The sequence below is a fragment of the Chelonoidis abingdonii genome, chromosome 12, assembly GCF_003597395.2.
Source record: "Chelonoidis abingdonii isolate Lonesome George chromosome 12, CheloAbing_2.0, whole genome shotgun sequence".
NCBI lineage: Eukaryota > Metazoa > Chordata > Testudines > Testudinidae > Chelonoidis > Chelonoidis abingdonii.
Genome location: NC_133780.1, coordinates 6,006,501 through 6,033,213, shown reverse-complemented (window position 1 = coordinate 6,033,213; position 26,713 = coordinate 6,006,501). Strand labels below are relative to the sequence as shown.

The following is a 26,713-nucleotide window of genomic DNA, read 5'->3' as shown; positions in this document are numbered from 1 at the left end:
CCAGGGGTCTGGGTCTTGGAGGTCCCCCAAAGGAAGGGTTGGGGACACCAGAGAGAGGAAAGGGGGGTCAGGCCCTATAAATTCCTGACCTGGTGGCAGCGAGAATATCCAAGCTGGTAGTGAGCTTGGGGGAGTTTCAGGTAAGCACCCAGGTTTTGGACGCTGAAGTCCAGATCTGGGACAGGAGGCTATTACCACAATGTTAATGCTTGCGTTGCTTTTGCTTAGTGTAGGAATATGTTGTTGTAAGGGATGTACTAACGAGAAAGCCTTTCGTATTCACAGTAATTATGCATTGTTATATCCAGCTAAGCTGTACAGGGCTAGTCCTGATCCTTTTGAGCTAGAAACAGAAATACAAGGCATGATGCAATTGGAGGCTTAAGAATGTTGGTTGTGCTAAAGACAAGCACAAAAGGGGGGGAACGTGGAAACAGGGATAAAGGATTTAAATACAGGCCTTTCAGTTGTAAGAAACACAGCAACTGTCATGCTAACTTTACTCTTAGCCTAATATAGCAAGACCTGTAGCAGCAGGGCTCACCTCAGAAGCGAGTAAGAAACAGTAGAGTCAGCATGACCCAGCCTTGAGATAACCATGTTTTGAGAACAGAAGTGAGAAAATACAGGAATGGGTAGGACATAACATAAACAAACTGCAGATGTTTTTAATTAATGCAGGCCATTAAAATGTATAAATGCCTGTGTGATATTGCTCGTACTTTGAAGAAACAGAGGCAGAGATGCTCTCTATCAGCTGGGTTCTTCCCTTGCAATTGCATGTCCTGAATAAAGCTCTCTCTGATTTCGTTGTTTCCAACCTGAGTGGCGTTCGTATCTTCCACACCACTCTGACACTTTTTCCCAAAATACTTAATGAACTTTAGGGGAAACCAGTAAACATGAGCAGAGATAAGCAGGGAAATGGTTCTACTGCCTATTGGGGGGAACTTTCTTGACTTAAACACCCCCCGGGGTGGAATCGAATAGCAGAAGGATCTGAGTCTTCGCTCCCTCTTCCTTCACCCAAAGCCTGCCTCACCTTCAAGGCTCCCCTTCCGCTCTCCTGTGTGGCACAGTCCTTAAAACCCTGACAAGGCTGGGCCCAGGCTTCCTGAGGAGCTCACTCTCCAACCTGGTTGTGACCACTCAGGACACGGGCTAGAGCGTCTCTACTCCGGGGCACTTCCCCCACTCTGGACACTTCCCTGACCATTGTCTATAGTTCAGAACAAATGCAATTTATTAAACAGCAGCTAAAAAAAGAAATCAGGAAACAATGGAAAAGGTGAAAGGAAAACACTTCGCCCCACTCTGCGGGCCTGGGGGAAGCACAAACAGCATCTGTGGGATGCCAGGGCAGTTCACAGTCTGTTCCTCCCCCGTCCCAGGCCTCCTGCCCAGGCCCTTGCTGTGCTGCAGGGATGCGGCAGGTCAGACACATGCTCTGGTGGTGGCCACATGCCCTCAGGCTCTAGGTAACAGGACCTTTCTTCCCAGTGTCCCCAAAAAGGTGCAAATCCAGAGGACAAATAAAAAAACTCCAAACTTGGTAATCTCTGTAAGACAATTGGGGGAGGGCAGGAAGTGGCAGACTCGTGATCTTTGAGCACTTCTGGCTGCTGACCTAGTTCTGTCCCTGCCCCCCTCCCCCCCTAGGATTCCACAGTGAGCAGGCCATGGACTGGGACACCCCCATGTGGGGGGTCGGGAGAAATGCCAGTAGGATGTGGATGACTTCATCAGCTTCCATGTCCAGCCTCAGGCCCCTTACCCCTGTCTGAATCCCGACTCGCAGCCTACCAGAGCCATGACCCTACTCCTGGTCCCACCTCAAGGGGGTAGAGGGGGCACAGACAGAGATAAGAGGAGGGCACCATGCCCCTACTCTAAAAGCATTCCAATGGGCCCAGAGCAAGTCCAGCCTCTCCCCCTGTGCTTTGCTGGGCTGCAAACACTGCAAACACTGCAGGTGTTTCTGAAACCTTTCTTATGGTCCAAGCACTTACGGACTCTCCCTCTTTCGTGGACTGCCTGATAATTAAGAAGCCTTGACCATGGTATGAAACATTCTCCATAGTCTAAGCACTTACGGGGTCTCCCGTGCGGATTCTCTGATGTCAAACATGGGATGAGCTCCATATAACACTTTCCCCAAAGCCTAAGCACTTCTGAGATCTCTCTTCTTTGTGCATTAGCTGATGTTTAACAAGGTCTGACCTATGTAGGAAGCTTTTCCCAGTCTGAGCACTGATGGGGTCTCTCTTCTGTGTGGATCCTCTGAGTGTTAGATGATTTGATCTTTGTGTGAAACTTTTCACATGGTCCAAACACTTATGGGGTCTCGCTCCAGTGTGGATTGCCTGATGTTTGAAAAGGGTTGGCCTCTCTATGAAACTTTTTCCACAGTCTAAGCCAGGGATGGGCAAACTTTTTGGCCTGAGGGCCACATCAGGGTTGCAAAACTGTATGGAGGGCAGGGTAGAGAAGTCTGTGCCTCCTCAGTGTCGACCGCACCCCCTATCCTTCCCCCTCCCACGTCCCGCCCGACTGCCCCCTCAGAATCCCTGACCCCTCCAACCCCCCATGCTCCTTGTCCCCTGACCACCCCTCCCGGAACCCTCTGAGACCCCACCCCATAGCCAACCCCTCCTACTCCCTGACTGCCCCATCCCTATCCACACCTGCACCTCGACAGGCCCCCTGGGACTCCCATGCCTATCCAACTGCCGCCTCTGTTCCCTGTCCCGAGTGACCCCTGAACCTCCACCCCATCCAACCGCTCCCTGCTCCCTGACTACCCCCTGGGACCCTGCGCTCCCCACCCCCTTACCATGCCGTAGCCATCCACGCCGCCATGCTGCCCCGCAGGAACAGTAGGCCAGAGCGCTGGCAGCATGGCGCGCTGATGCTGCGGGGGTGGGGGAACAGCATAAGAACGGCCATACTAGGTCAGACCAAAGGTCCATCTAGCCCAGTATTCTGTCTACCAACAGTGGCCAATGCCAGGTGCCCCAGAAAGAGTGAACCTAACAGGTAATGATCAAGTGACCTCTCTCCTGCCATCCATCTCCACCCTCTGACAAACAGAGGCTAGGGTAGGGTGACCAGACAGCAAGTGTGAAAAATCGGGACGGGGTGGAGGGTAATAGGAGGCTATATAGGAAAATGACCAAAAAAATCAGGACTATTCCTATAAAATCAGGACATCTGGTCACTCTAGGCTAGGGACACCATTCCTTACACATCCTGGCTAACAGCAATTAATGGACTTAACCTCCATGTATTTATCCAATTCTCTTTTAAATGCTGTTATAGTCCCAGCCTTCACAACCTCCTCAGGTAAGGAGTTCCACAAGCTGACCGTGTGTTACGTGAAGAACTTCCTTTTATTTGTTTTAAACCTGCTGCCTATTAATTTCATTTGGTGACCCCCAGTTCTTGTATTATGGGAATAAGTAAATAACTTTCTCTTACCTACTTTCTCCACATCACTCAAGATTTTATATAGGGGCAGGGGAGGGCCCAGGGGCTAGCCTCCTCAGCTGGGAGATCAGGGGCTGGGCAGGACTGTCCTGGGGGCTGGATGTGGCCTGCAGGCCGTAGTTTGCCCACCTCTGGTCTAAGCACTTATGGGGTCTCTCTTCTGTGTGGACCGCCTGATGTCTGACAAGGGCTGACCTCTGTTTGAAACTTTTTCCACAGTCTAGGCACTCATAGGGTCTCTCTTCAGTGTGGACTGCCTGATGTTTAACAAGGTCTGACCTCTGTATGAAACTATTCCCACAGTTTAAGCACTTGTAGGGTCTCTCTCCAGTGTGGATTGCCTGATGTCTGACAAGGACTGACCTCTGTATAAAACTTTTTCCACAGCCTAAGCACTTGTGGAGTCTCTCACCTGTGTGGACTGCCTGATGTGCCATAAGATATGATCTATGTGTGAAACTTTTCCCACAGTCCAAACATTTATGGGATTTCTCTCCTGTGTGGATGAGCTGATGTTTAGCAAGGCCTGACCTCCGTATGAAACTTTTTTCACAGTCTAAGCACTTATGGGGTCTCTCTCCAATGTGGATTGCCTGATGATCAAGTAGGGTTGACCTCCGTATGAAACTTTTCCCACAGTCTAAGCACTTGTGGGGTCTCTCTCCAGTGTGGATTGCCTGATGTCTGACAAGGACTGACCTCTGTATAAAACTTTTTCCACAGCCTAAGCACTTGTGGAGTCTCTCACCTGTGTGGACTGCCTGATGTGCCATAAGATATGATCTATGTGTGAAACTTTTCCCACAGTCCAAACATTTATGGGATTTCTCTCCTGTGTGGATGAGCTGATGTTTAGCAAGGCCTGACCTCCGTATGAAACTTTTTTCACAGTCTAAGCACTTATGGGGTCTCTCTCCAATGTGGATTGCCTGATGATCAAGTAGGGTTGACCTCCGTATGAAACTTTTCCCACAGTCTAAGCACTTGTGGGGTCTCTCTCCAGTGTGGATTGCCTGATGTCTGACAAGGACTGACCTCTGTATAAAACTTTTTCCACAGCCTAAGCACTTGTGGAGTCTCTCACCTGTGTGGACTGCCTGATGTGCCATAAGATATGATCTATGTGTGAAACTTTTCCCACAGTCCAAACATTTATGGGATTTCTCTCCTGTGTGGATGAGCTGATGTTTAGCAAGGCCTGACCTCCGTATGAAACTTTTTTCACAGTCTAAGCACTTATGGGGTCTCTCTCCAATGTGGATTGCCTGATGATCAAGTAGGGTTGACCTCCGTATGAAACTTTTCCCACAGTCTAAGCACTTGTGGGGTCTCTCTCCAGTGTGGATTGCCTGATGTCTGACAAGGACTGACCTCTGTATAAAACTTTTTCCACAGCCTAAGCACTTGTGGAGTCTCTCACCTGTGTGGACTGCCTGATGTGCAATAAGATATGATCTATGTGTGAAACTTTTCCCACAGTCCAAACATTTATGGGATTTCTCTCCTGTGTGGATGAGCTGATGTTTAGCAAGGCCTGACCTCCGTATGAAACTTTTTTCACAGTCTAAGCACTTATGAGGTCTCTCTCCAGTGTGGATTGCCTGATGTATAAGAAGGTGTGACCTCTGTATGAAACTTTTCCCACAGTCTAAGCACTTGTATGGTCTCTCTCCAGTGTGGATTGCCTGATGAATGACAAGGCCAGACCTCCGTATGAAACTTTTTCCACAGTCTAAGCACTTATGAGGTCTCTCTCTGCTGTGGATTGTCTGATGTATAAGAAGGCCTGACCTCTGTATGAAACTTTTCCCACAGTATAAGCACTTGTAGGGTTTCTCTCCAGTGTGGATTGCCTGATGTCTGACAAGGCCTGACCTCCATATAAAACTTTTTCCACAGTCTAGGCACTTATGAGGTCTCTCTCCGGTGTGAATTGCCTGATGTTTAACAAGGTCTGACCTCCGCATGAAACTTTTCCCACAGTCCAAGCACTTGTAGGGTCTCTCTCCAGTGTGGATTGCCTGATGAATGACAAGGCTTGACCTCCGTATGAAACTTTTTCCACAGTCTAGGCACTTATGAGGTCTCTCTCTGGTGTGGATTGTCTCATGTATAAGAAGGCCTGACCTCTCTATGAAACTTTTCCCACAGTATAAGCACTTGTAGGGTCTCTCTCCAGTGTGGACTGCCTGATGTCTGACAAGGCCAGACCTCCATCTGAAACTTTTTCCACAGTCTAAACACTTATGAGGTCTCTCTCCGGTGTGGACTGCCTGATGTTTAACAAGGTCTGACCTCCGCATGAAACTTTTTCCACATTCTAAGCACTTATGGGGTCTCTCTCCAGTGTGGACTGCCTGATGTTTAACAAGTACTGACCTCCGTATGAAACTTTTTCCACAGTCTAAGCACTTATGGGGTCTCTTTCCAATGTGGACTGCCTGATGATCAAGTAGGGTTGACCTCCGTATGAAACTTTTTCCACAGTCTAAGCACTTATGGGGTCTCTCTCCGGTGTGGATCGCCTGATGTTTAACAAGGTCTGACCTCCGTCTGAAACTTTTTCCACAGTCTAAGCACTTATGGGGTCTCTCTCCAATGTGGATTGTCTGATGATCAAGTAGGGATGACCTATGTGTGTAACTTTTTCCACAGTCTAAGCACATATAGGGTCTTCCCACAAAGGTCCCCTGAGATTCCCTGTGCCCAGGAACTTCCTGCTGTTGATTCCCCTCCTCGGTCTCATTCACTCTTTCATTACCTGCTGGGACAGAGAGACAAACCAGACAGAAGTCATTGTGTTGGGGAGAAATTAAGAGGAATATCACCGAGGGAAAACCCAACATACTAAAGCTGCACAGACAGAGCAATTGGATTCTGTCTCCACTTATCACTCAAAGTTTCACAGACAAGGAATGTTGGGAAGGAAACTCCTGCAGGTAACAGGATATGTGGAAAGTGAAGTCAGTGATACCTGCTGACTGCAGCCCTGCCCTGGGTGAGGTGAGGAAGAACTGAGGGCACTTATCGATACTACATTTTTGGGATTCTCAACTTTTTCCTTCATTCACCAGATGGTTTGAGCGTCAGTCCTCACCTGTGTGGGTGGCTCTCGGGACCTCTCTTTCCTCACAGGCCTGGAGATCGGGCACCCACGGCTCTTCCCCTCGTTCCAGCCAGGTGATCAGTTCAGGTTTGGGAAGGGGAAATCCTGTGCAGGTGGTGAAATCAGACCAGATCAAGATGTGTGGAGAATTGAGAAAGCATCTGTCAGAAAGGACATTCCATGAGCGGAACCTGTCCCTGTGCTGTGCAGGGGAATGTGGAATCTAATAGGATGGGACCGTGGTCACTGAGGGGGAGGCAGACATCTGGCGAGGTGAGGGGAATTGTGACACACACACAGATCTAGTGTTAAACCCCTGCCTATTTCTAAACCTGTGGAACTCAGGGCCCTCCACATGGCTGGAGCTGTTCCCAAGGAGGAGGGAGAAGAGGGATTCTGTGAGCGACCAAGGAACAACACACATAGGACAATATATGGCTTCTCCACCTTGCAAACTAGCGGGGTTGGGTGGGGATGATTTAGTATGTGCCTTAGGTTTTGACACCCTGGTCTCACTGGAGTGATGAGGGAAGAACCTGACCGGTGTCAGACATGCAGACCCCCCCGCCTCTGCTTCCAATAAGCAAAGGGCCAGGAATCCCTTACCCAGCGAGGTCACTGTCTCGTAGTTCTCCTGCATGACGTCCCTGTAGAGGGCTCTCTGAGCGGGGTCCAGCAGAGCTCCCTGCCCCTGGGTGAAATACACAGCCACCTCCTCGAAGGTCACCGGCATCTGAAACAACAAGAGTCCTCAGCTCACCACCTGCTGCCCTAGCCACAATCCCACTATTCATCAGGGAGGAGGGACAGAGCAGCAGAATCCTCCCCACACCCTGCTCAGAGCAGTCAGGAGGCTTCAGGGGGTGGGAGAAGGTGAGAGCTCCTTGTCCCCCCCAGCAGATGGAGCAGGGCAGGGTCTTCTCATTTCCCACACACTTGCCAGCCACAGGCTGATGCGGGAAGCAGAGCTCTAAGCCAGGGACGGGGACAGGAATCCCAACAGCTTCCCTTGGTATTTCACACCAGTCTCTAGCCAGTGGGTTCAGGCTCCAGCACTGGGAGTCTGGTCAGTTTTCCCAGCCCTGCTCAGGGGGGTGTTTCCTGGTTTAGAAATGGGGGAATGTTTCCCCTCCTCTACACCCACCAATGGACCTGTTTAGAAAATTGATCATGACCAGGTTGATCATGTTCCAGCAGGTTTATCAGACCCCGTCCCACCCCGGGTGATTAACCCGTCTACAATACCCCTCCTCCCTCACCAAAAGCTCCCTAAAAATCCCCTACCTGAGCTGGCTCCATCATGGCCATTTCCCTGCGCTGTCTCCTGGAAGACGGGACGATCTGGAGCAAATGTGGATACGATTCCTCAGCCTGTCAGAGGAGCAGGGAGATTGGGCAGGTTTCATAAGGGGCTGGAGACCATGTCAGGCCCTGCTTCCCCCCAGGCTCTCTCCCTGCAGACAGACGCACTGATTCTAGGACTCTGGGAAGAAACCCAGTTAGTTCATTACCCCCCCGGCCTGGCCCCTTCCCTCTTAGAACTAAACCCGCCAAGTCCCTTCTAAACCTCCCCAGAACAGCATCTCTGAGCCAAACGCCGGAAAAAGAGTCACTTTAGGGCACTGCCCCACTGTGTATTGTAACCTCTCTAGCTCTCCCCCATCTCCCTTAGTAGGGTGGTGCTCAGCAGAGTTAGGAACTGGCTTTTCCTCCCTCAGTTCCTTCCCTTTTTCCCAGGAGAGCTGACTGCCCCTGGGGTGCAGGGAATGGATCCGGCCAGGGCTGGGAGCTGGGAACCTCCCTCCCCACTTCCTGCTCCTGCTGCCCTTCCAGTCCCTCCGCTCTCCCTTTTATCTTCTTCCCTTGCCCTGGGAGAACGGGCGACTGCCTCATTGCCCTGGGCCTTTGCTCTCATCAGCCAGCTCAGCCACTGAAACTGGTAACAGAGGTTGAACCAGGCTATGTCACTGAGGGCAGCAGCTCTGGGACTCACTGACACAGGGAGCCCCTCCCCTTGTAGTGCCCCTCCCAGCTGGTCCCTAAAAGGGGCACTTTGTGCAGAGTCATTTCCCTGCCCAGCTCCAGCCCTTTCCCCAGGTCTCTCCATGACCTGCAGGCTCAGGGGCTAGTATGGTTAGAGGGGTTCCAGCCACTGGAGAAAGTGCCCCTGGGGCTGGTCTCACAGGGGTATGATGAAGCAGGAATGTTCTGAATTTTTTCTCTGAAAACCAAGTGTGCGCCTCAGTTTCCCCATGTGTTACTCAAGTATCAAGCTGGTGGGATACAGGTGTGAGATCATTGCAGAGACATCTAGAGGGCAGGTGTGACTGCAGAGTGGCTCCCTGGGCATAGAGAATGGCTAGAATTCTGTATCCTGGCAAGCAGTAGCTGAAAACACTCCTCTGCAAGGAGCCAGCCGAAGGTGTTGGAGAACAAAGAGAGAGGGGGAGGCCAGCTGGGAGGAGGGGCAGTTGGGCATCAATGAGGATGGGGGGCTGGAAGCAAGTCAGTCTCCTGGTTTGAGACTCAGCGGGGAGAGTCCAGGGCTCGGGACTCTGGATTCCCCCCGGATGGACTCTGATGAATGCTCCTGATTTCTGTGCTAACAAGCTCTGTTCTATGCTGTGTTCCCAGCGACCAATAAACCTGTTTCCCAAGCTGGCTGAGAGTCACAGCTGACAGTGGAGGTGTGGTGCAGGAACCCTGGGGGGAGCGTGTCAGGCTTCTCCTTAGGTTGCCCCCACGGATGAGGCTAGGGCCATGTACGCTCTCTGGGCCATAGGGAAGCTGGGGTCACACGCTCAGTGGGTGTGTGGGGGAAGTTGGGGTCCTTAGGGGCTGGGGTCCTGCCCCTACAGCCAGGAGGGGCTTGCCATCCCCAGCCCTAGATTCACCCCCCGCCAGCTGTAGCCCATTCTTATCCCCAACTCTTAGTCCCAGGCAGAGGGGCTGAAAGAATCTGTACAGTGGGGGAGGGAGGAGTGGCCCAAGAACCATTGAACCAAACTGTGAACCCTGGATTGGACTGTCACGGAGTCCCCAGGCGATGCTCTGGAACTTCTCCCCACAAAGCCAGTCAGGACTTTGGGGAGCCTCCTCTTCCTTGGAGCAGACTTGTTTAGGGCAAGAAGTTCACACGTCTTCACCTTCTGGGTCTCTCCTTGGAGCATTCAGCATCCTCTGCCCCTCCGTGCGCTTTCCACAGCGAGTCCGCCCCAGCGGGGTCCTGGGGAAGCTACAGGGTCTTGCACCCCCAATTCGCAGTCAGATGTGCCTCTTAGCCAGCCAGTAAAACAGAGGTTTATTCGATGACAGGAACAGGGTCTAAAACAGAGATTGCAGTTACTGCGAGCTGGACCCCTCAGCCAGGTCCATTCTGGGGGGCATTGAGCCAGATCCCAACAGCTGCACTTCACTCCTCCTCCCCAGCCAGCTTTAGACTCCAAAACCCCCTCCAGCCCCTCCTCTCTGCTCAGCCCCTTTTCCAGACCAGGAGATCACCTGATCTCTTTGTCTCCAACACTTTCAGTTGACACCTTTGCAGAGAAGGGGCCCAGGCCATCAGTTGCTAGGAGACAGTGTCAGGCATTTATGTGCACTGGCCCTTTGCTCCGCAGCAATCACACACCCTTATCCACTACCTAGATACTTAAGAACTGCACAGGGGACACTGAGGCACCAACACCGTATTCAGAGAAAACATTAAAAACATTCCCAGTTCGCCACAAGGACAAAAACCTCTTCAAGCCACCGGGGGGAGGCAGGGGGGCAGGGCGGCAGGGCCCCAGCAGCCTAGAGCCAGCGCCTGTGCTGCCACCCCAACCCTGATTGTGCCCCTGGGCCCCCCTGCTTCGCTGGGCCCCCCCACCCTGCATTCACCTCTGACCACGTTCTGCGCCCTCCCCCGATTCCCCTGAGCTGCAGCCTCCGTCTGCACCAGCGCGGCCAGGGGCAGCGAAACAAAGCAGCAGATGGGAGAGGGGTGGCGGTGGGTCTCTCTCACCTTCCCTCCGAGCGGGGCCCCCCGGGGCAGGGGCCGGGCCGGGCTGGGGGCTCTGCCCTGGCCTGGGTGTGGCTCCTGGGGAGCAGCGGGAAGGGCCCTGCTGGAGATTCCCCTCTCCCGGCTGCAGCCAGGGCTCCGGGCTCCCAGCACCAGCCGCCGGGGCTCGGGGATCTCGCCACGAGCCTGGGAGCCAGAGTCACCGCAGCGGCTGCGAGTCACGTCCTGCTGCCGGGCCGGAGCCCAGCGCTCGCTGCCCCCGACAGAGCCGCCTCCCGGCTGCCCCTGGGTCCTATCACTGCCGGGTTCGCGCTGCAGCATCTCTGGCTCCGGCTCCTGTTCCACTCCCAGGCTCTAAGATCAGAAGGGCCCATCACCATCATCTAGCCCAGGGGGTCTCACGACCAAATTTTCGGGACCTGAGAGTGCGGCCAGCAACTCTCGCTGGTGGCTGCTCTGACTCGTTTTCCTAAAATACTTAATGAACTTTAGGAGAAACCAGTAAACATGCGCAGAGGTAAGCGGGGAAATGGTCCCGCTATTTGGGGGAACTTTCGTGACTTAAACACCCCCCGGGTGGAATCGAATAGCAGAAGGATCTGAGTCCTCGCTCCCTCTTCCTTCACCCAGAGCCTGCCTGACCCCAAGGGCTCCCCCTCCATTCTGCTGTGTGGCAAAGTCCTTATATCCCTGACAAGGCCGGGCCCAGGCTTCCTGAGGGGCTCGTCCCCCAACCTGGTTGTGACCACTCAGGACACGGGCTAGAGCGTCCCCACTCCGGGTACTTTCTCGCTCTGGATGCTTCCCTGACCTCTTCTCTGACCATTGTCTATAGTTCAGGAGAAATGCAATTTACTAAACAACAAGTAATAAAAAACATCAGGACACAGTTGGAAAGGTGAAAGGAAAACTCTTAGCCCCACTCTGCAGGGTCGGATTAACTTTTCGTGGGCAGCCTGGTGTCAAACCTATTCATGGGCCCCCATGGGGCAAGGTGCAGGGGGCGGGATGGTCAGTCTCCAGAGGGAAGGGCGTGTGGGGTGCAATGATGCAAAGTGCGGCGGGAGCAGCCCCGCTCTGCACAGCCCAGCAGAGGGCGCTGTTTACAAACCAGCCCAACCCTGTGCTGCCAGCCTGCCCCTTCCCCTTGCAGATGGGCCCCCACCACACTGCCCCCCTGCCCAGAGCCCCACTCTTATGCCCAGTGCCCCCTCGCCCAGAGACCTCCCCCACTGGCCTCCCACCACAACTGCACAGCCCCCTGCACACCACACCGCTCGTCCAGCGCCCCCGCCCATGGACCTCCTCACTGCCCACCTGCTTCCTCACAGTCCCACCATCTCAGCTGCACAACACCCATAGTCCTGAGGGGATTCTGCACCAAGCAATTACAAATTCTACACACAATATTTTAAAATTTTGCAAATTTTGTCAATAAATCAATGTGGAGGCTCCAACATGGCAGTGGGGAGCACAGGCCATGGATTGCATGGAGATGGGAGATCACCCTGCAGCATCCCCTCACCCCACCCCACTCTAGGAGAAGGACTCAGCAGTGATGCTGCACCCAACTCTGACACAGTGCAAGGGCCAGGCCTGCCCCAGAAACACCCCAGGGCCATGCCCCCCTTGCCAGGCGCAACAGGTGTGGGTGAGCAAGCTCAGCCCAGCAGCAGGATCCAGGTGGGGGTAAGAGAGTTCTCTGTGGGGTAATCTGGATGCGGATGGCTCAGTGGGGATCTGGATGCACAGAAGCTCATTGGGCAGTTCCAGGTGCAGGGGCAATGGGACTATGCAGGGGATCCAGGTGAAGGTGTTTGGGGCTCAGCGGTGGAGGGGGGGGTCTACATGCATGGGAGGTGGGGTTCATTTGGATGGGAGTCCAGGTGGTTGGAGCTCAATGGGGAGCGTGACTGGGGGGCTCATCAGGGTGGTACAGATGCAGGGGAGGTGGGGCTTGTCAGGGTGAGGATTCAATGGGCCTGCTTAACAGGGGAGCCCCAGTTTCTGCCAAGTGGATGCCGCATGCTGGGCTCCAGCTTCCCTCCTGCCCCAGCTTCCCCTATCCCCTTCTCTTCCCCACCCCATGCCCCTTGACCACTGCTCCATCTCCCTCATCTTCTTTTCTCTCTGCCCCCGCTTCCTCTTTTGGCGAGAAGAGCCGTTCTTCTCCCCCCCTGCTCCTCGCTCTTCCTCTGCCCCTTGCACGTCTCCCCTGCTCTCCACAGGTGTGTCTGTCTCTCACTGCATGGCTGAGATCCCCGCTGCTGGAGCAGGCTGACAGCTGGGAGGGATGCTACAGAAACAGTGGCTTGAACTCTGCTCTGAATATTAGCAAGTCCTCAGTGTTCAACTCTGCAATCGGCTCTGCAGGTGAAGGGGAGTTCGCTGAGGGCCTGTGTACACATCTCTCGCCAGAGCCACTCCAGCCCCAGCCTGCCAGGTCCCAAAACTCCAGTTTTATCAAAATCAAAATGTTTTGCAGCAGGATGTGGATTTTGCTGACATTTTTATCATTTTGGTTCCTGTTGCCAACATGGTACCGCGTCATATTTCATAAAAGGTGACCAGCAAACCAAAATAAACCTCCAGGATCAAAATGAAACAATAGGAGTGCTGGGTGGGGGGGAGGGGGAGAGACACCAGAAAGGGATTTCTCTGAGTTCAATGGATGTGAAATCAGCTGTGCACGAACGCTGACAGCTCCCACCCCCAAAGGGCTCCCTCCAGTCCGTGCTGGTATCCGTAGGAGCAGGGGGGCGAAGAAGAGTGGGCTGGTCCTGCTATTCTGCAGGCCTGGGGAAAGAACAAACAGCATCTGTGGGATGCCAGGGCAGTTCACAGTCTGTTCCTCCCATGTCCCAGGCCTCCTGCCCAGGCTCTGTCTGTGCTGCAGTGATGCTATGGGTCAGACACATGCTCTGGCGGTGGCCACACACTCTCAGGCTCTAGGTGACAGGACCTTTCTTCCCAGTGTCCCTGGAAAGGTGCAATCCAGAGGGCAGATAAAAAGCCCCCCCACTTGGTAATCTCTGTAACTGATTTGGGGGAGGGGGAGGGGGCAGATTTGTGATCTTTGAGCACTTCTGGCTGCTGACCTAGTTCTGTCCCTACCCCATCCCAGGGTTCCACAAGGTGCAGGCCATGAACTGAGACACCCCGGCTGCAGGGGGGAATTCCAGTACGAAGCGGATGACTTCATCAGCTTCCACGTCCAGCCTCAGGCCCCTTACCCCTGTCTGCATCCCCCCTCCCAGAGCCATGGTCCTGTTCTCGGACCCACGTCAAGGGGGTGCAGGGGGCACAGAGAGGGATAAAGGGGAGCACCACACCCCTACTCTTAAAATCATTCCACTGGGTCCAGAGCAATTCCAGCCTCTCACCCTCTGCTTTGCTGGGCTCAGCCAGTCATGGCGGCAGCTGGGATGGCAGGAGGGGGTGAGAGCTTGGATCCTGGGTGGGGGCTTCTGTTGTAAATTCTTTTAATGTTTAACCAGGACAATTTTAATAGTTGAAATGGTTACTTCTTTAAAATTCTATTTTCATCCCTAGTCTGGACATCTGCCTTGTAGCTTCTGAGTCCTTAGGCAGCAACTTCCACCTACCCCCAAAGCTTCAGTGATATTTGAGGTAAAAGAATTCCCCTCTGGCTGCTGGGTGGGGCAGCCCCCCCCTCCTGCCCCATGGGGTGGGGAGCTGCCCTTGTATCTCTCCCTCTCCCCGACCCCCACCCTCTTTCCCTCCCTCTTCCAGCCAGTCTGCTCTTGCTCTCAGTCTACCCCTAACCTCCCCCCAACATTACCCCTTTCTTTCGCAGTGACCCCCCTTCCACTCAGAGATTCCTTCTATTGCAACCCTATTGCAGTTTTCTGTACTGCACCTGTGAGAGAGTTAATTAATCTACCCCAATGGGTGACAGCAGCTATGTCTGTGGGAGAAGCTCAAAAAATAAATGCCAAATCTCTCTCCTTCGGCAGGAGGCAGGCAAACGGGAAATGCCACTCATAAGGGATTTCCCTGGCAAATAGGATTTCCAATTCTCCTGGGCCAGGTGCCATTGCCACAAAGGGTGTCCAGTCCAGGAGAGTTCGGAACCCTACTGGCAGATGAAAAATTTTCCCCACAGACCCTAGAAGAGTCTGAAAAGCTGAAGAATGATCAGCTCTGGTCTGAGCATGGGCAGCAGGTATAGCAGGCGGGGGGAAGGGAGATTAAGCAACGGTGGGTGAAGCATGAAGGGGCATAGGAATCTTTAGCGCATCTGGCATGGAAATATCTTGTGACTCTGGCTGCAACAGTGTCATGAGATTGCCTCTTCTCACTTGCAGCATTACCTCCTGCAAATGGAAACAAACTTCTTTGTCTTAGCAATTGGCAGAAAAAGTAGCAGCACTAAGTGGACTTCTGGACTCTAAAATTTTTAATTGCTTTATTTTTGAGTGCACTTATATACCAAAAATAATCTATGTTTCTAAGTTACACTTTCATGATAAAGAGATTGCACTACAGTACTTCTAGGAGGTGAATTGAAATACACTATTTTTGCTTTTCATGGTTACAGGACAAATATTTGTGATTAAAAATAATATAAATTGAGCACTGCACACTTTCTATTCTTTGTTGTGATAGAAATCAATAGATATGAAAACATAGAAAAACATCCAAAAACGTTTAACAGATTTCAGTTGGTATTCTATTATTTAACAGTGTGATCCATCGAGACTAATTTTTCTACCCACAATTAATTTTTTTGAGTTAATCACGATTAATCAGCAACACTATCTTCTTCTGAGTTTTTAACAATACAAGGTTACATTTCAAAGTTCTAGTTTCTATTATTTGGAATGACCCCAAATATAATTTAAACACTTTTCGAACATCTCTCTAAAGGCTGAATCTGGGTCAATTAGCATGCAAGTTTCTTAACTCTTTCGGGCCAGGTCGTAGGGCTGAAGAATGAAATCACCCTTTAAATAAATTATACCTATATAATATGGCTCTGTATACTTGCAATGAAACCATCTTTTATTAATTACATTGTCTTTTTATAAATGAAACAGTGTTAACCACCTTTGGACAAATTATGTGTTAGTAGCTTACCAAGAATTGCCTTGGAAGAATCTGTTACTGTAACTCTTTTCTTTTTAATACATTGTAACTAAAACCGCTATACATTATGACTAAAGCAATTCCATATTGTAACTGAAACTCTGTGTAATGTTAGATGTGTGTGTTTCATTTAAAAGTGTAAATGAGGGTGTGAGATGGGATCAGTCCCTAATGCCAGCTCATCGCAAAGACGAGCAGCCAGCACCACCCAGATGGCTGAAGAACAATATGGGTGAAACTTGCAAAAGAACCCACCCAAGAGAAAGAAAAACAAAAGCCCCTGGAAGAAAAAGATCAAAGTCACATCTGCCATTAACTGATGACTCATGATCATACAGTGTCTAGGGGCAGTGGGACAGGACAGGATCTATGGATAGAAACATATAAAAAGATGGGTACAAAACCATAGGGTTGGGTTCTTCTTCCAGTTCTATGATCATCCTCCAGGAGCATTGGTGCACACCGGGCTCCCCTCCCCTCCTCATGACTAGACCACCTGGCCAGTGGACTAGGATGAGCAACTGAGGCTGGTAATTATATTACATCTGTAGAAGAGAGTGTGTGTGTGTGTATGTGTGTGTGTGTGTGCGCGCGCGTGTGTGCGCGTAGTGAACAATCGTAGCTAGAAATAGAAATTGAACTACTTATCTTTTACTCCTATTAAGAATTCTCTGTGTTCACAGTAAACGTGGCATATTGGCTTCTCCCTCAAACAAGACTCTGCTAGTTCTATTTCTAGAGGTGCAACAAGGTGTCACAGAAGTTGAGATTATGTGTGAATTCTCCAGTGTTTAATGAGGTGTGATCTCAGTGGGCAACTTTTGCCACAGCCCAAGTACTTACGGAGTCTTGCTCTTGTGTGGATTTTCTCATGTAAAACAAGGACTGATCAGTTTCTGAAATGTTTCCTGCAGCCTAAGCACTTATGGGGTCTCTCTCCTCTGTGGATTGCTGGATGTCTAACAAGGTCTGACTTCCATATAAAACTCTTGCCACAGACTAAGCAGCTAAGGGAGTCTCTCCCCTGGGTGTATTCTCTCATGTAAAACAAGGACAGACACCTATTTGAAACGTTCTTCCATAGTCTAAGCACTATGTGTGTTTTGCCAGATGTTTAGAAGGCCTGATCTGTTTCTGAACCCTTCCCAGAGCCAACCACTTATGGTCTCCCTCTTGTATGGATTGCCTGATGTTTAAGAAGGGTTGACCTCTGTACGAAACATTTTCCACAGTCTGAGCACTGATGGGGTCTCTCTCCTGTGTGGATTCTCTGATGTACAGCAAGGGCTGACCTCTCTATGAACCTTTTTCCACAGTCTGAGCACTGATGGGGTCTCTCTCCTGTATGGATCCTCTGATGTGTTATAAAATTTGATCGGTGTGTGAAACTTTTCCCACAGTCCAAACACTTATGCAGTCTCTCTCCAGTGTGGATTGCTTGATGTTCAACAAAATTTGACCTCTGTATGAAACTTTTCCCACAGATGAGGCACTTATGGGGTCTCTTTCCAGTGTGCATTGCCTGATGTCCGACAACATCTGACCTCCGTATGAAACTTTTCCCACAGTCTAAGCACTTGTGGGGTCTCTCTCCTGTGTGGATTCTCTGATGCGAAACAAGGGCTGACCTCCGTATGAAACTTTTTCCACAGTCTAAGCACTTATGGGGTCTCTCTCCGGTGTGGATTCTCTGATGTGAAACAAGGGCTGACTTCAGTATGAAACTTTTTCCACAGATTAAGCACTTATGGGATCTCTCTCCTGTGTGGATGGCCTGATGTCTAACAAGGTCTGACCTCTGTATGAAACTTTTTCCACAGTCTGAGCACTGATGGGGTCTCTCTCCTGTATGGATCCTCTGATGTATTATAAGATTTGATTTATTTGTGAAACTTCTCCCACAATCCAAACACTTATGGGATCTCTCTCCTGTGTGGATTGCCTGATGTTTAGCAAGGCCTGACTTCCATATAAAACTTTTTCCACAGTCTAAGCACTTATGGGGTTTCTCTCCTATGTGGACAGCCTGATGTCTGACAACGTCTGACCTCCGTATGAAACTTTTTCCACACTCTAAGCACTTATGGGGTCTCTCTCCTGTGTGTATTGCCAGATGTGAAACAAGGGCTGACCTCTGTATGAAAGTTTTTCCACACTCTAAGCACTTATGGGGTCTCTCTCCTGTGTGGACTGCCAGATGTGAAACAAGGGTTGACCTCTGTATGAAAGTTTTTCCACAGTCCAAGCACTTATGGGGTCTCTCTCCTGTGTGGATAGCCTGATGTCTGAGAACATCTGACTTCCATATAAAACTTTTCCCACAGTCTAAGCACTTATGCGGTCTCTCTCCTATGTGGCTTATTTGATGTGTAGTCAGTACTGACTTCCAAGTCAAATAGTTCCTGTCCTCAAAGCATTGATAGGATTTCTCTCCAGTGTGGCTTTTTCCATGGTTATTAGGATCTGAGAGGTTATTGAAGTTATGCCTATGGTCTAAGCACTGAAGTTGATTCTCACCAGTATTTATTGCCTGAAGCGTAACAAGCTGCGGTCTCAGAATGAATCCTTTCCCAAAGCCAAGACATTCATAGTGTCTGTCTTCCTTTGGGGTTGTCTGCCGGGCTGTGGGATTCCTGTATCCTTCCCCACATATAATAGATTCATCTATTTGCTCCCTTGAGTGGTTTCCCAGAAGCCTCTCTGACCTCTGCCAATTTCCCCCATCATCTCCCTGTTCCCAGCAGTGGGAAAAATTCCCTGCAGCTCTTCCCACAAAGGTCCGGTCTGGTTCCACTTCCCCTGCTGGGAGAGAGACAATCCAGACAGGAGTCATTGTGCCTGGGAGAAAGAAAGAGTAATAGCACCGAGGGAAAACCCAACATACTAAAGCTGCACAGATAGAACAATTGGATTCTGCCTCCACATCCCACCAAAAAATTCACAGAGAAGGAACGTTGGGAAGGAAACACCAGCAGGTAACAGGACACGTGGGAAGCAATGTCAGTGATATCCGCTGACTGCAGCCCTGCCTTGGGTGAGATGGGGAAGAACTGAGGGCACTTACTGATACCACATTTTTGGGATTCTCAGTTTTTTCCTTCATTCACCAAGTGGTTTCTGTGTCAGTCCTCACCTGTGCGGGCACCTCTTGGGATCTCTCTTTCCTCGCAGGCCTGGAGATCGGGCACCCACGGCTCTTCCCCTCGTTCCAGCCGGGTGATCAGCTCAGGTTTGGGAAGGGGGAATCCTGTTCAGGGGGTGAAATCAGACCAGATCAGGGAGCGTGGAGGATTGAGAGAGCATCTGTCAGAAAGGACATTCCGTGAGCAGAACCTGTCCCTGTGCTGTGCTGTGGGAACATCGAATCCAAGAGCACGGGAACATGGTCACTGAGCCCCCTTGGGGGAAGTGAGGGGAACTGTGATATCCTAACTAAGAGTTCCTAGGATCTGTGGTCCCTGGGGGCCCTACTGACGCATTCCCAGCTCTGGAGTTAAACCCCTGCCTATTTCTAAACCAGCGGAGCCCAGAACTCTCCGCATGGCTGGAGCTGTTACCAAGGAGGGACGTGAACGGAGATTCTGTGTGTGAATGAGAAACAACACAGACAGGACAATACACGGCTTCTCCACCTTGCAAGCTAGGGGGGTCGGGTGGAGACGATTTAGTATATCCCTTAGGTCTTGACACCCTGGTCTCACTAAAGAGGGTACGGAGATGCAAGTCTCTCTCACTCGGCAGCTGTGCATTACGGAGCCCAGTCCTCTCCGATCTAATTGACCAGGGAAGAACCTGACCGGTGTCAGACATGCAGACTCCTTGCTTCTAATAACCGAGGGGACGGGAATCCCTTACCCAGCGAGGTCACCGTCTCGTAGTTCTCGTGCATAACTTCCCTGTAGAGGGCTCTCTGAGAGGGGTCCAGCAGAGCCCCCTGCCCCTGGGTGAAATACACAGCTACCTCCTCGAAGGTCACTGGCATCTGAAACAACAAGAGTCCTGCACCGACTACCTGCTGCCCCAGCCACAATCTCACTACTCCAGGGGTGGGGAAACTTTTTGGTCTGAGGGCCACATTGGGGTTTAGAAACAATATGAAGGGCTGGGTAGGGAAGGCTGTGACTCCACCAAACAGCCTGGCCCCACCCTCATCTGACCCCTCCCCCTTCCCACCTCCTGGCTGCCCCCTTCAGAACCTCTGACCCATCCAACCCTGCCGTCTCCCTGTCCCTTGACCTCCCCATCCCAGAACCTCCTCCCCTAACTGCCCCTCAGGACCCCACGCCCTATCCAATTTCCCAGTCCCCTGACTGCCCCGACCCCTATCCACACCCCCACTCCCTGAGACCCCCTGCCACTTATTCAACCCCCCCTCCCTGCCCCCTTACCATGCTGTTCAGAGCACCAGGACTGGCAGCAGCACCACCCAGCTGGAGCCAGCCATGCCGCTGCACAGTCTAGAGCGCTGGTGGCACGGTGAGTTGAGGCTGTGGGGAAGGGGGGACAGCAGGGGAGGGGCCAGGGGCTAGTCTCCCTGGCCAGGAGCTCAAGGGCCAGGCAGGACGGATGTGGTCCACGGGCCATAGTTTGCCCACCTCTGCACTAGTCACAGGGAAAAATAAACAGAACAGTGAAGCTCTGGGAGACCCGAAGAAGCAGAATCCCGCTCTCCCCACCCTGCTCAGAGCAGCCAGGAGGCTTCAGGGGGTGGGAGAAGGTGAGAGCTCCTTGTCCCCCCAGCACACGGAGCAGGGCACGGTCTTCTCATTTCCCACATGCCTGTTAGCCACAGGTTGATACGGGACTGGAACCTTGACAGCTTCCCTTCGTATTTTACAGCAGCCTCTGGCCAGTGGTACGTTTCCTGGGTCAGAAATGGGGGAAAATCCCGTCCCGTCCCATCCCGTCTCGTCCCAACGGGCCTGTTCACATAATCAGGCCCAGGTTGATCATTTTCCAGAAGGTGTATCACACCCCGTCCCCTCCCTGCCTCACATCGTGTGTTTCCTGCCCCTCCCCTATACACTAAATCCTTCCCACCACATCCCCCCACCACAGCTCCCTGAAAATCCCCTACCTGAGCTGTCTCCATCACAGCCATTTCCCTTCCCTGTCTCCTGGAAGATGGGACCATCTGGAGAGAAATGTGGACGTGATTCCTTGGCCTGTTGGGGCGAGAGGGGCGATGGGGGAGATTACAGAAGGGAATTGAGTCCATGTCACACACCTTCTCCCTGCAGATAGAAGCTCTGGGCTCTGCTGTGCTGGGAAAACCCTGAGTCACTTTATCACAACACAGATTCGGTTCCTCCCCTCAGCACTGAACACCCTGCGACACCAGTTGGTCCCTGAGAGGGGCCCTTTGTGCAGAGTCATTTCCCTGCCTGGCTCCAGCCCTTTCCCCAGGTCTCTCCGTGACCTGCAGGCTCAAGGGCTGGTATGGTTAGAGTGTTTCCAGCCACTGGAGAATGTGCCCTTGGGCTGGTCTCAGAGGGGTGTGATGAAACGGAAATGTTCTTAATGTTTGTGCATGTGCCTCAGTTTCCCTATGTGTTACTCAAGTATCAATCTGGTGTGAGATCATTGAGGAGACCTCTAGAGGGGAGATGTGACTGCAGAGTGGCTGCCTGGGCATAGACAATGGCTAAAATTCTGCATCCTGGCAAGCAACGGCCAGAGCCGGTTCTCTGCAAAGCGCCAGCCAAAGGTATGAGAGAACAAAGAGAGAGGGGGGAGGCCACGGGACCTGTTTTCTGGGAAAGGAGAGAAAGCATGGAGGAGGGGCAGCTGGGCGTCACTGAGCATGGGGAGCTGGAAGCGGGTCAGTCTCTTGTTCTGGGACTCAGCAGGGTGAGCCCAGGGCCGGATCCAGTCTCTGATGGACTTTGCTGAATGTTCCTGATTTCTGTGCTAACAAGATCCGTTCTGGGCTGTGTTCCCAGCCTGCCTCCCTCAGCCCTTGGTTCACCTCCTGCCGGCTGTTCCCAGTTCTTATCCCCAGCTCCTAGTCCCAGGCAGGGGGACTGAAAAAATCTGTACAGTGGAGGGGGGAGGGGGGGCACTGAGAGCCATTGAACCAAACTCTGAACCCTGAATAGGACGGAAACCCTTCAAGCTGTGGGGGGGGGGGGGGCCCACCAGGCCTAGAGCCAGCGCTTGTGCTGGCTCCCCCCACCCCCGGGCCCTGAATGGCCCTGGCCCCCTTGCTCCCCGCTCCCAGCTGGGCCCCCAACATACGATATTGCCACTTTGCCCACCTTCCGCCCCCCCAAGCTGTCCGGCTCACCCCCTGAAGCTGCCAGCCTCCGTCACGCACCAAGCAGCAGATGGGGGGGGGTTAACCGTGATCCGCCCCCCGACCCACCGGGCTGGCGGCAGCTTTGCCCGGCCCGGGCGGAATCGCAGCCAGCTCGCTGGGAGCAGCCTGGGGCAAACCTCCCCGCAGCCCGGGGGTGCCGAGGCGGGCGGGTTCTCTCACCTTCCTCCTGAGCGGGGCCCCCCGGGGCAGGGGCGGGCTGGCCGGCTGGGGGCTCTGCCCTGGCCTGGGAGAGGCTCCTGGGGAGCAGCGGGAAGGGCCCTGCTGGAGATTCCCCTCTCCGGCTGCAGCCAGGGCTCCGGGCTCCCAGCACCAGCCGCCGGGGCTCGGGGATCTCGGCCGGGAGCCTGGGAGCCAGAGTCACCGCAGGCAGCGGCTGCGACTCACTTCCTGCTGCCGGGCCGGAGCCCAGCGCTCGCTGCCCCCCGACAGAGCCGCCTCCCGGCTGCTGCTGGGTCCTAGGGCTGCAGGGTTCGCGCTGCAGCATCTCCGGCTCCGGCTCCTGTTCCACTCACAGGCTCTAAGGTCAGAACGGCCCATCACGATTATCTAGCCCAGGGGGTCTCACGACCAAATTTTTGGTGGCTTCACAGTGTGGCCAGCAATTCTCGCTGGTGGCCGCTCTGACACTTTTCCCTAAAATACTTAATGAACTTTAGGAGAAACCAGTAAACATGCACAGAGGTAAGCGTGGAATCGAAAAGCAGAAGGATCTGAGTCCTTGCTGGCTGCCGCCCTCCTCTCATTTGCCCCCTTTGCCCCTTTTTAACCCCTGTAAAAAGCAGTCCATACAATCTTACGCTTAGTAAGGGCAGGGTGAAGGGCATTGGCTTCAGCAGATGTTACTGTGAAGACTCAGGGTACGTCTACACTACCTGCTGGATCGGCGGGGGGGTAGTGATCGATCTATCGGAGATCAATTTTATCACGTCTACACTAGACACGATAAATTAATCCCCTATAGTGCTGCCGTCGACCCCGGAACTCCACCTCGGCAAGAGGCGGAAGTGGAGTCGACGGGAGCGGCAGCAGTCGACTCGCGGCCAGGTAAATCGACCTAAGATGTTCACATAGCTGAAGCTGCATATCTTAGGTCCACTCCCCACCCCGCTCAGTGTAGACAGAGCCTTAGTTCACCATAAGTAGCACATTCCTACAGGGAGCATTTTTTGTACTGCACCTGCAGGAGAGTTAAATAATCCACCCCAATGGGCAATAGCAGCTATGTCTGTGGGAGAAGCTTAAAAAAAAAAAAAAAAAAGGCCAATTGACTCTTCATCAGCAGGAAGCAGGCAAATAGGAAATGCCAGCCACAGGGGATTTCCCTGGCAAATAGGATTTCCAATTCTCCCAGAATAGGCGCCATTGCCACAAATGGTGTCCAGTGCAGGAGAGTTGGCAGCTCTACTGGCAGATGAAAAATTTTCCCCACAGACCCTAGAAGAGGCTGAAAAGCTGAAGAATGATCAGCTCTGGTCTGAGCATGGGCAGCAGATAAAACAGGCCAGGGGAAAGGAGGTTAAGCAACGGTGGTTGAAGCATGAAGGGACATAGGAATCTTTAGCGCATCTGGCACGGAAATATCTTGCAACTGCGGCTGCAACAGTGTCATTGCCTCTTCTCACTTGCAGCATTATCTCCTGCAAATAGAAACTAACTTCTTTGTCTAAGCGATTGGCTGAACAAGGACTGGAACTGAGTGGATGTATAGGCTCTGAAATTTTACATTTTTTAATTTTTGAATGCAGGTATTTCTTACATGATTCTACATGTGTAAGTTCAACTTTCATGATAAAGGGATTGGGCTACAGTACTTGTAATAGGGGGACAGAAAAATACTATTTCTTTTTTGGGGGGTTACAGTACAGATACTTGTAATAAAAAATAAAGTGAGCACTGTTTACATTGTAGTCTGTGTTGTAATTGAAATCAATATATTTCAAAATGGAGACAACATCCAAAATATTTAGAGAAATGGTTATTCTATTGTTGTTTAACAGTTCAAATGATCATGTGATTAATCAGGATTAATTTTTTTAATCACTTGAAATCTCTAGTTCCAATTGATTTCATTGTTAAAATTATATGGCAAGAAAGAGAGAGGCAGCAATTTTTCAGTACTAGTGGCTGTGACACTTTTGTATTTTTCTGTCGGATTTTGGAAGCGAGTCATTTTTAAGTGAGCCAAGGAGGCAAGACAGATCAGACTCCTGAGAGGGGTGCAGTGGTGGGGAAAGGCTGAGAGCCACTGGCATATAGGACTAACAGAGAGAGCACACTACAGAACACACAATGGTGAGGGGGGGGCACTTCAGCGGTTTACTGGACTACAACTGGGGGACAAGAACAGCACCTGCAATCCTTCAGGAAGCCAAAAGGAGAGCACGCTTTGCATTCATGAAAAGGGGGATTTCATCAGTGATGGCTGGTGATTCTGGGAGAATGCTTTAGCCATGGATTTTATCTGTAAAAGTTAATCTCAGCCTATTTGAATCCTGTTATACCTGGTGTTTGGTGTGTAACCTGTTGGTCTTATTGCTTCACTCACTATCTCTTCAATCTGAACTAATAAACTCTTGTTTGTTTTCACTAAAAATATATCTCAGTGCTGTGATGTTCTATTAGCGCTGATCCTCAGTTGAATCAAACAAGCTGGTATTGTCCCAATGGCTTACCTGGAAATTTCTGAGTATCCCTCAGTGGAGAGGGGCTGGACACTACAGAAGAACACATTAGAGGGCTGGAGACGAGGTTGCACTTAGTGTTAACCTGCAAGGCAAAGTAAGGACTGGCAGAGCCTTGATGAGTTTCTGTGGGGAACTGAAAGGCTGGGGTGACAGGGAACTGACAACCATTGAAGCAGAAGCATGGCTCCCTCGTGCTGAGACAGGGGAGAAACCAGGAGATTCACTGTCTGGGGTGTTGGGACGGTGCTGAATGTTTATGAATTACTGTGCTTCTTATTAATGAATGTGCTGAACATGAATGTGGTACGGCTTGACATGTTTGAATTTGCTAGAGGATTCTGGGAGCAGGGCCTTCTGAGCATCACATGGTTAATGTGGAAATTCTCTATTCTGCGTGTCTATTCTGTCACTGACCTTTGTTAGTCAATATGCTCACTCACTAGGTAAAGAAAACGTATAAACACGAGATCAGTGAGCTTGACAGAAGCAGACCCAGGGCAAAATAACCCCTTTGGAAGGCATTGTGCTGACAGATTGAGTGAATGATTGATCAGAGAATAAACATGGGGTGATGTCTGGTGGATACCCCTTCTGCAGTCCCTTCCAAACTATTAATTAGGAGAAAATTAGTACTAAAATGTCCACAGGGCATGTGATTCCTTTGAAAGCCACTGTCTCGAGGAAATCCTTGATAGACCAGGTGACTGAGAAGAGAAGGCAATAAAAGAGAGAAATCCTCATTTAGATCAGTAGCCAATCAAAATACTGTGTGGGATCAGCATGATTACTGAAGGTTTATGCTTGGGGAATTGAGGCTCACTAGGGGGACGTGCATTATATAGAATTCCAGAAGCAGTATAAGGTTTTCTTAAATAAACTGTTGTGCATGGACTCTACTGAATCTAACTTGTTGATTGGTACCGGGAAACATTCTGCCCAGCTGTGAGCCATTAAAGATCCATTTCAACATTTGGTAGCAGAGGATGGTTACCGTGCCAGTGAATAAGTTAACTGTTTCTCAACTGGTTGGACAAGCTAAAATATTGTCTTAAGATATTAGACTCAGAGGCCGAGGAACCAAGGATTGGATCAGATTGGTTATAGATTATTGGGAGAGAGGAAAATACACAGGTACGTGGAGTTGAATTAGTGCTATCTTCAAGTCTATGATGTTCTGCAAGTGTGAGCAAGGCGAGTTTACTCCAGAGGATGCCCTGAAGCCTCCGGCTATGGTTAATGAGTGCTTGTTAAGACAGGTGTTTAAAAGCTTGGGGTCTGATCCATGTGTAACTGCTGCAGTCTCTACACTGCATAAGAAAGGTTTGGACAACTTGTTATTGGGGAATCAACAGGGCTATTTTCCCAAGAAAGTCCAAACAGCAGCATGAGTCATCTGTGCTATGTCTCAGGCTGTAAATAAGCTCACAGAAAAGCACGATGCCTGTGAATATGAAAAGGAAAATTTGGAGCAGGAATTGGAAAAACTAAAATTGCAACATGAAAACCAGAAAGAAAATCTGGATAGTTGAATGGGGGCAGGGGTCCCAGGGCGTGGTCAGGGAGTAGTGGGGGTTGGATGGGGTTGGGAGTCCTGGAGGGCAGTCAGGGAGAAGGGGGGGCTCATTGGGGGTGGGGGTACCGGATGGTGGTCAGGGGGCAGGGGGAGTGGATAGGAGGTGGGAGATCTAGGGGGCAATCAAGGGGCAGGGAGAAGGGTGGGGTTGGATAGGATAGGATCTAAATTTACCATGGACAGAGCAATCACCCTATATCCCAGAGTCCGACAGCCCCACCCCACTGTGTAACATATTGGTCAGAGCACTCTTTTCTCTCTTTTCCCCCTCTAGGATGTCAGAGGCACCTCGATCAGACATGTAGCTCCTTCTCACTCCCCCTCACACTTCTTGAGACTGGGCAGGGCTTGGACACCAGGTGAAAGCCACGTCTCCCCTCAGTGTAGTGTAGACAGGAGCCACATTTCTGCTACTTTCACTTTGTTCAAGTTAATC

General features: G+C 51.4%; 3 protein-coding genes across 8 annotated transcripts in view; 1 reads left to right on the top strand and 2 right to left on the bottom strand.

Annotated features, from left to right (window-relative positions):
• Positions 1-10,913, bottom strand: part of LOC116823713 (uncharacterized) — a 56,425-nt gene extending 45,512 nt beyond the window's left edge. The window contains 2 exon segments of the mRNA XM_075071694.1: positions 10,596-10,780; positions 10,782-10,913. Of these exon segments, the coding sequence (XP_074927795.1) occupies positions 10,596-10,780; positions 10,782-10,913 (317 nt within the window).
• The window catches only part of LOC116823721 (zinc finger protein RFP-like), a 415,971-nt gene that overhangs the window by 376,068 nt on the left and 13,190 nt on the right, over positions 1-26,713 (top strand). The window lies entirely within an intron of this gene.
• Positions 3,287-26,713, bottom strand: part of LOC116823724 (uncharacterized) — a 162,298-nt gene continuing 138,871 nt past the window's right edge. Inside the window, exons 1-5 of one of the 5 annotated variants that reach the window (XM_075071565.1) lie at positions 10,596-10,643; positions 7,877-8,046; positions 7,199-7,325; positions 6,584-6,697; positions 3,287-6,247 (exon numbers count right to left, since the gene is read on the bottom strand). In XM_075071565.1, coding sequence (XP_074927666.1) covers positions 3,504-6,247; positions 6,584-6,697; positions 7,199-7,325; positions 7,877-7,900 — 3,009 coding nt within the window. In that variant the 5' untranslated portion in view covers positions 7,901-8,046; positions 10,596-10,643 and the 3' untranslated portion in view covers positions 3,287-3,503. Of the gene's footprint in view, positions 6,420-6,583; positions 6,698-7,198; positions 7,326-7,876; positions 8,047-10,595; positions 10,651-20,778; positions 20,867-26,713 lie in introns of those variants that run through there. The other 4 variants (XM_075071568.1, XM_075071566.1, XM_075071569.1 and 1 more) reach the window with 4 other exon arrangements.